We start from the raw sequence: 9,234 nt of genomic DNA on the forward strand, positions 1-9,234 counted from the left end.
TCAACGCTCAGTCTAAGGTCGTTAACTATTTTAACCAGCGCGGTCTCAGTACTGTGGTTTGCTCTGAAACCAGACTGGAATCGTTCCATGATCTTGTTTTCCTTGAGGTATTCATTCACTTGATTATAGACCACTTTCTCAAGCACTTTGCCTAGAAAGGGTATGTTGGAGATGGGGCGGTAATTATTAAGGACACTGCTATCCAGTTTTGGCTTCTTTAGTAAAGGTTTAACTATTGCAGATTTAAACGCATTTGGAAAAACACCAGATAATAAGGAGGAGTTTAAAATGTGAAGAGTGTGGGAAGAAAGACTAGCAAAACTATCCTTGAAGAGTCGAGTGGGAATGGGGTCAAGTAAACAAGTAGATGATTTCATTCCCATCACTACTTTATGAAGCGTAGCTCCAGCTATTGGAGTAAAGTTATTCAGTGTAGCAGAGGGGGGGTTGGGTGGAAGGTCCAGTACCAGGTCCCCGCTCATGTTCTTAATGCTGGATCTTATGACAGAAATTGTATTCTTAAAAAATAAGGCAAAGTCTTCACAGGAGAAATTGTTGACCAGATTGGAATTTTGAAATGGATGGAGCAAGCTATTAATTGTGGAAAACAATATTATGGGATTATCTGGGGTTATTTTCAATGATTATATTGGAGAAGTAAGTCTGTCTCTCTTTTCGAATAGCTTGGTTGTACATTCTAATGTTTTCTCTGAGGATCTCTAGGTGAACAGTTAGTTTAGATTTTCTCCATCTACATTCTGCCTTTCTATACTCTTTTTTTAAGGTTTTGGGTAAAATCGTGTTTCCATGGTGCCGGTCTCTTACAGTGTGCTTTTCTAGCTTTCAGGGGGTCAACACTGTCAATAGATATTCTGAGGTTTTCATAAAATATATCCACAACTTTGTGGAGGGAGCAGCCAGTAGCAGGGGGAGGCACAGAGCTCATCAGGGCAGAAAATGTTTTAGTTGCATCAGCATCTAAATGCCGTTTTGTTACCAATCGCTCAGTGGGGATCAGACTGGCAGTGCAAATGTCAGCAAGAAAAAATACACGAGTGATCAGACAAAGGGACATTAAGGATGGATGAAATGACAATATCAATGCCTTTAGAAAGAACCAGATCAAGTGAGTGGCCTCTAATGTTCTGTTGGTGCACTTACATGTTGAATTAAATCAAGACTCTGTACAAGGCTTATGAACTCTATTGCTTTTTTGTCTGATTCATCATCTGTATGAAGGCTAAAATCTCCGGATAGTAGAATTCGGTCATACTTAATTAGAATAAGCGATAAGATACGCTGCAGGATGGAGCACCTCAGGCGTTCCTTTGTGCCGGCGGCCATTGGACTGTTCAACAACATCAGCGACCCCTGTGCCAGTCAGCCATGACCCCTGAACCCCCCCCCCCACACACACACACACACCCTGCACAATGACTTTGACCTGGACCCTAGCCTTATTTTATGAGAGAATTTTCCTATTGATAATTGTATATTATATGTTCACCAGAAAGGAATAATTTCTGTTTATTTTATAAGGTAATGTGAAAGAGTTAATACTGTAATTGAAATGTTGGTGCCCTAACCCTAACCCTCAACTGTATGACTGACAAATGCCGTATAGAATACACGGTTGGTCTTGAGGAAGAGGCATCGTGTGTCAGCAATTTCTTTACATTATTCTTCCCCTCTTTCGTAATACCTGCAGCTGACCAAAGGGCACCGTTGGAGGTGTGGCTGATATGCCCAGCAGGTGATAACACCCACCTGTATTTCACATTGAAATGTCACCCATTTTAATCGTTCACATATGTGATTTCTGTGGCCAAGAACAGTTCAGTCAGTGTTTGTGAACTAAGTTAGAAATCAGAGAGAACCCTTTATCCCTTTAACTTGTGATGTCACTGGGATGTAAAATCAGACAAATGGGGGGCTGACTTTGTGGATCCATAAGATGCTATGTTGAGTTGTGTATGAAGTTCATATTCTAGCATTGCTAATAGGTGTGAACCAGAATTTAAACCTCATTTGGGTTTAAGAACTCAAAGAAAAGTCAACAAAGTCAGAGCCCCATTCACTGTCCATGGAGCAGAGCCAGATTTTATATCCCAGTGATGTCACAAATTCAAGGGTCAGTTCTTCATTTTCTAGCTTTAGGAAAGAGTTTTGCATGTTCACAAGTATTGACTGAACTGTCCTGGGGCACAGGAATAACATTTGTGAATTCAGAAGCAAATAGCTGTTTACAACTACAAAATGCACAAACACATTTTACTTTCAAACTTTATGGATTGGATTTGTATTACAGGTTTGCAGATCAGGTCTTCCTAACTATTGGTTACCTGTAATGTTGGTGATCTGGGAATTGAAGCTTATTCTACTGTTGCACTAATTTTAAGTAAAAATGTAATATGTGAGGACCATATATAATGCAGGAATGTACAATAGTATACAAAACAATACAATAGTAAGCCGCATTCTTATTTTATTGATATCTATATATATGTATGATCATGCATATCATTAAGTGCAGCAAACCTAGCTTGAATTTAATTGAAAGGCACTAGCCCATTTGCTCTGCCTCCACATTCCCTGAAATTGAAATTGAAGTTTTCTTCCAAATTGATGTATCCAGTGAGGCGAACTACTCTTACGAAATTATACATAGCATGAAATTAAAACAAATTTCCATACTCTTCAAATGAGTAGCTAACTTATGTCCTCGGTGGACAAAATTAAAACAGTTTTATAGACTGGTTATAGTCTGGATTTCAGGAATATTGACTACAGATGAGTTTATCAGTGTTTTGGAAATGTATTTCTCATTCAGTCAGTAAAATTGGATGTGCTTGCTTATTAAGGCCTGCCTGATAATTGAATGGGTTTTGAAATGTCACAAATGTACATGCTTGAAACATTCCATGTAGCCTATGGCCAGACCTCAGCTTCGGTTGAACATGACTGAGAGTTTCCGCCGGCAACATAGGTGATACATGAGGATGGGTCTGATGGTTTGGTCTCTGAGGCCATAGATGAGAGAACTTAGACACCTGGGGAGGATGAAAACACAAACAAAGAGAACATTTTGGATTCGCACAATTACTATTCTCTTTACTGTTCTCGAGATAGTTATGATGAGTGAGGAGTGCATGGTTGAGGAGAGACTCAGGCCCAGCTGTATCAGATGCAGCAGCACTGTGTTACGAGCCTTGCTGGCTGAGGCTTTGTCTGTGGAGGCAGACCGGGCTGCTACGGTCACACCAATATAGGAGCAAATGATTGCCACAGCAGCTGATAGAAAGACAAAACAAGTATAGCCTCTGTCGTAATGATCAGACATTGGCACAAGAAACATGGCTATGCTGGAGCAATGGTCAGTCATCTGCAGACTCTCCAGGTCTTCAAAGGGGAAAGTTAACATCATAAGAACTCGAATGAGGATGTTAAGACAACTGAAGGCCCACACCACAGCGATGGACACGCCTGTGCTTCTGATGGTGATGATGGCAGCGTGCCTCAGTGGGTAGCACACAGCTACATATCTCTCCAGTGACATCACCACCAGGGTGAGAGGGGAGATTTCATTTGTGAGACTGGCGAGCATAGTGAGAATACCACACACAGGAAATGTCAGTATTATTCTACAAGCAGCCAGTATGTAAAGTAACTGGCTCAGTGCCAGCTGAAGGGTGTCTGCGAAAAGGAGATTATACAGCAGAATGTAACGGGAGGTTTCACGAAACACCCGCTTACTCCTCAGGGTGTACAGCATGACCCCATTAATGTAGAGGAAAGAGCAGCATGGCAACGTAGTCAGAGTGGAAAACAACGCTCTCTCCAGTGACCCTTGATACTGCACTCCAACAGTGATGTTGGTCTGAGATTGATTTGACATGTTGGAGAAGCAGAAAAGACACAAAAAATATTAAAGTATTGATGTAATTGGAGCACAAAGCACAAAGAATCCTCTCCAGTGTGTATTTCCAAAACAGTCCAGATACTTCATCTTTCAAGGGGTGACACCTATTGAGTTTGCATGTAGAATACAAAATCATCCATCGATTTGCAGACAGTTAACAGGTTTGGGGTCGTGCTCATTTCCAGAAGAGCAGTGCTGGTCTGGAGGGTTTGTCTGCCCTCCCATCCTGTTATGAGCTTTGTCCTCACACCTATTTCATGTGACACTATCAGGTGATCACCACATTAGAAATGGTTGATGTAATCTCTCTACCATCATTTCCCCAGTGGCCTGTTCATGAGTTTTTGTCATCAGTTCCTCCCTGGTGGGTAGGAGAATGCAACAGAGACTTCAAGGAACTTTGGAATATGGTATCTTTTTGTTGTTTTTTCTTTTTTTTCCCTATATTAGACAGTTTAAAGTGGAGAAAGACTGGGATTTCACAAAATTTCAAGAGATCGTGTTGGAACTGTGACAGCAAGGTTCCTGACCTTCCGTATCTGACCTTCTGGCAACCGTATCATCTATCAATGGGTATTGACTGATCCTCAAGGAAGCAGGATCCACAATTTTTAGTGTTCCTTTAATAACTCACTTCCTTCAGTAATGCCACATACCTAGCGATACAATAGCATAGGGGACGGTGGCTATGAGTGTATGGGCTATATCTGACTACGCTCATGGAAGTGTTCAGTGATGTAAACACAAACTTGACTTATTCAGTGTAATGTGTGGCCAGGCTACTGGTTTCTTAACACATTTATGTGTTAAGAAAGATAAATGTCTCATGACAGCTTATCGGACTGGGAAGTGTGCAGACTTGAGTAACTGTTTTCAGTTCTGTGGTCACTACTCGATCTAGCAATGTGGCATTTCCTGTCCAGTAGTCTCTTGGGGTCAAGAGTAAAAGCTTGACTGCAGAGCAAACGTAGCTTCCCAGTCTTTTGCAGGGGTAGGCATGGTTCCCAAACCCATAGGCAAACCAGAAGGGCTCCAGTGGACAGACAAAACAGACAAAAGACACTGACAACTAGCAAAACAAGGGGCAACCCTCAGTGCTGTGATGCAAGTTGTAAGTATTGCCTGGTACAAACAAATTAAGAATTAGCTCAGCGGTGTGGCACTTGCCACATGAGGGGACAGCAGAGCACTCCAAGGAGGGGCTGGACTGATAGCTAGCTGCTCCAAGCTTTGGGATAGCTGTGGAATATACTCTTATCTTACCTTGTCTACACACAGAAGGGAATTCTCACCAACATGAATACTCTTCTTCAGAATGTGCCAAGAAAGGTAAGAGAGCAAAGTAATTTTATTTAAAGGGGCTTGATGAAGCCGCAGCACTACCTGGTACATGACTAATCTGAAAGTCCTTACCATGGGATGTATCCTACCTTGTGGAAGGATACCACATTGGAGTGATCCAATAGAGCGTTACATAACAGACCACAGTCAAATGGTGGACCCCTAAGGCAATTGGAATGCTCCAGGACTGCCTCAATACTACAGACTGGGAGGCTTTTAATCATGACAGATTCAGCCTTGACACCTAGACTGACTCTGTTGGGTTCTATATCTCCTGTGAAGAGGCCTGCCTATACCAAAAAAGATCATCTTGAAATTCAACAACACAAACCTTGGCTCTCCAAAGAGCTCAAGATCCTCTGGAGAAACAAAGAGCAGGCCCAGGAGTGGTAACAAGGAGGATTATCCTAACCCTGGAACAGGAGCCATCTTAATAGGTCTAGGTACCGGGCTAAACTGGAGAAGCAATTTTCCTCCAACAACACAAGAGCAGTTTGGAAATCATTCAACACCATCACAAACTACGAGAAGAGAAGCACCCACACCCAATTCATTCTACTGCCGTTATGCATGTACACCCCCCCCACCTCCAATGACCAACACTCCTTCCTCCCCCGTCAGAATCAGAATCATGTTTATTTTCGCCAGGTGCATTTTCACATACTAGGAATTTGACTTGGTGAGGTTGGTGCAGTGCAATATACAAGCATTTAGACAGACAAACAAGCAGCAATCAAGCTTTATAAATAGAATTTAAATATCAAACATCAGAGACAAAGAGGAAAGAAAGAAGAGATTCCTGAAAATATATACAGTATATACAATGTGTGGTGACTAGGTGGGTCTTTACAAGGGCTTAGTAGTAAGTTGCATTTAGTGTCTGTACCAAAAATGAATAAATAGTGTCACTATACAGGGAATATATGATAGATACAACTATGCATTTACAGATGTACAATTTGTGTGGAATTGTACTCATAGAGTCATTGAAAGACGGGGATTGTTTGTAAGCCCCACTCCCATGGGGAAGAAACTGTTGTGGTGTCGTGAGGTTCTGGTCTTGATAGACCGCAGTCTCTTGCCAGAGGGGAGTCTCTCAAAGATGAGATGACTGGGGTCAGCCATGATCTTCTCTGCCTGCTTCCTGGTCCTGGAGGCGAACAGTTCGTGGACAGAAGGCAGGTTGCAGCCGATCACCTTCTCTGCAGAGCGTATGATCCCTTGCAGCCTGTACTTGTCCTTGGCAGTAGAAGCAGCAAACCAGATGGTGATGGAGGATGTGAGGATGGACTCGATGACGGCTGTGTAGAACTGCACCATCATTTTCTGCGGCAGGTTGAGTTTCTTGAGTTGTCGCAGAAATTACATCCTCTGCTGGGCTTTCTTCATAATGGAGCTGATGTTCTGCTCCCACCTGAGGTCCTGGGAAATGGTGCCCAGGAATCTGAGTGACTCCACTGCGTTGACTGGGGAGTCGACCAGGATGAGGGGGGTAATTGGGGCTGGGCTCTTCAGGTTGTTTTGGCTGCACCATGATGCCAACTGATCAACCTCCCATCTGTATGCAGACTCGTCACCATTGGTGATTAAGCCAATGAGTGTCGTGTTGTCTGAAAATTTCAGGAGTTTGACAGTCATGTGCAGAGGTGCAGCTGTTGGTGTAGAGGGAGAAGAGCAGAGGAGAGAGTACACAGCATTGTGGGGCACCAGTGCTGCTGATCTGGGCATCTGGGATGTGCTTCCCCATCCTCACATGCTGCTTCCTGTTTGTCAGGAAGTCAGTGATCCACCTGCAGGTGGAGCTGGGCACGCTGAGCTGGGAGAGTTTGTCCTGGAGAAGAGCTGGGATGATGGTGTTGAAGGCGGAGCTAAAGTCCACAAAGCGTATGTTCCAGGACAGTCCAGGTGTTTGAGGATGTAGTGCAGCCCACCTCCAAAGTAGCCCACTGCCCACTCCCCCTTCTCGTCGTGTTCAGGCACAAACACACAGAGCTCTGAAGCAGACCCGTCCGCTGCACAGTGTGGCCTATTCACACCAAATCAGTCGTTGCGGCACTTCCCGCAGGGTCTCTCTCTCTCTCTCGCTCTCTCTCTCTCTCGCTCTCTCTCGCTCTCTCTCGCTCTCTCTCTCTCTCAATTCAATTCAATATCCCTTTATTGGCATGACATTTGACATGTGTTGCCAAAGCACAATTACGATTATGAAAGACAATGTTAAGGAATGAAATTAACAAAAAACGATGTGAATAACTCAAGTTGCTCAAGTTGCCCACCTATTATTTCTACCGGCAGGCTAAAACTGGCCCTGGGTGAACTGCAGTGGATCTAGGGTGGGGTCTGTGATGGTCTTGAGGTGGGTCAGCACAAGGCGCTCAAAGGTCTTCATTACCACAGAGGTCAGGGTGACAGGTCTGTAGTCATTAAGACCTGTGATCCTTGGCTTTTTTGGGATTGGGATAATGGTTGATGTTTTGAAGCATGCAGGTACTCATGCTTCCAGTGAGGTGTTGAAGATGTCTGTGAATACTGGAAACAGCTGGCCTGCACAGTGTTTCAGTGTTGAGGGGGAGACACAGTCAGGTCCAGCTGCCTTGCGGGGGTTCTGTCTTTTGAACAGCCTCTTAACATCTCTCTCACAGACTTGCCTACCGTGCAAGTCGCTCAGTGGAGGATGCTGTCAACATGCCTCTGCATGCATTTGTTGATGTCAGCTCTGTTTTCAACATCATCCCAGAGCTGCTCAGCGATAAACTCTTCCAGCTCCCAGCAACATTCCCTCCACAATCTGTCAGTGGATCTCTGCCTTCCCAACAGACAAGAACCAGCACATTTGTCTGGGAGCACATTTATCTCTCTCCTTCTGTACCCTCTATACACCAGACTGCCCAGCAGTCTAGTTTGCAGTTGACATGACTCTGATGGTCCTCATTAAAGACAAGTCTGGCTTCTTGTTGTGCAAAAAAAAACCTGGAACTGAACACCCTCAATACCAAGGAGATGGGCCTTGACTTGCAAGGACCCACCTGCACTCACCCCCTTGGAAATCAGAGCACAGTCATTTAAATTTCAAGCGATCATCATCACCAGGGGCCTCATGTATAAAACCTTGTGTGGATTCCACAGTAAAAGGCTATGTAAGCAGAAGTCTGGAAACCTGCATAAGCCAAAAAATATTGTTCTGTATAAAAGTTGCGTATGCCCTCGAGTGCGGCAGTTTCTCTTTATAAATTCCAATCAACTTGAAATTGTGCGCACATGAACGACATTCAACTCCCGCCCCGTTAACACCCACAAATAGCCATAAATGGTTGTTGAAATACCCTTACTTAATATGCTAATGAGTATAAATACACCTGTTGAATCCATCTTGGGGGAAGAAGGAAAATGGCAAAAGTGGACAGAAAGAAGAACCGTAATTTCACAGACTGTGAAATTGAAATCTTAGTCGGTGAGGTTGAATATTTGAAAATATGCGGAGTGGCAAAAAGTCACAGCAGCAGTAAATGCAGCAAGCTCTGAGGTCCGCACTATGCCTGAAATTAAAAATAAGTGGTCCGATGTGAAAGTCGACACAAAAAGGCGCATCACTGCATACGAGAAGAGCATCAAGGCCACTGGTGGGGGTCAAAGAACTCAACAGCTCTCTCCCCTTGATGTGCGTCTTTCCGCAATAATGGGTAAGGCCCTTACCAGCGGCATTGGGTCACCAAGCCAAGGTGACTCTGATATGGCAGTGGATCCGTGCGCTGCTGAAGAATCGGGTAAGTGGACCTACATGCTGTTAAAGGCCGTGGGCATGCATGCTACACCAGTGTGTTAAACATTTAACTTGTTTTTGATTCAAGAACACAGTATGGTAATTTAAATCTTTATTGTTAATCTGACGGTGGTGCTGAATTGGGTGCCATGGGACGAAAGACTGACGATGGCTGCGCACCCAGCATCTCCGATGCTCGAACCAAACGGGCTCACCT

The 9,234-nt window shown here is 44.0% G+C and overlaps 1 protein-coding gene across 1 annotated transcript; it reads right to left on the bottom strand.

The window, feature by feature from the left end:
* Positions 1 to 2,941: 2,941 nt before the first annotated feature.
* Positions 2,942 to 3,895, bottom strand: LOC139922493 (odorant receptor 131-2-like). Its single transcript, XM_071913022.2, has one exon. The coding sequence runs from the start codon at positions 3,893 to 3,895 to the stop codon at positions 2,942 to 2,944; it is 954 nt and encodes a 317-aa protein (XP_071769123.2).
* Between the last annotated feature and the right edge of the window lie 5,339 nt (positions 3,896 to 9,234).

The sequence above is a fragment of the Centroberyx gerrardi genome, chromosome 11 (genome assembly GCF_048128805.1).
Source record: "Centroberyx gerrardi isolate f3 chromosome 11, fCenGer3.hap1.cur.20231027, whole genome shotgun sequence".
Lineage (NCBI taxonomy): Eukaryota > Metazoa > Chordata > Actinopteri > Beryciformes > Berycidae > Centroberyx > Centroberyx gerrardi.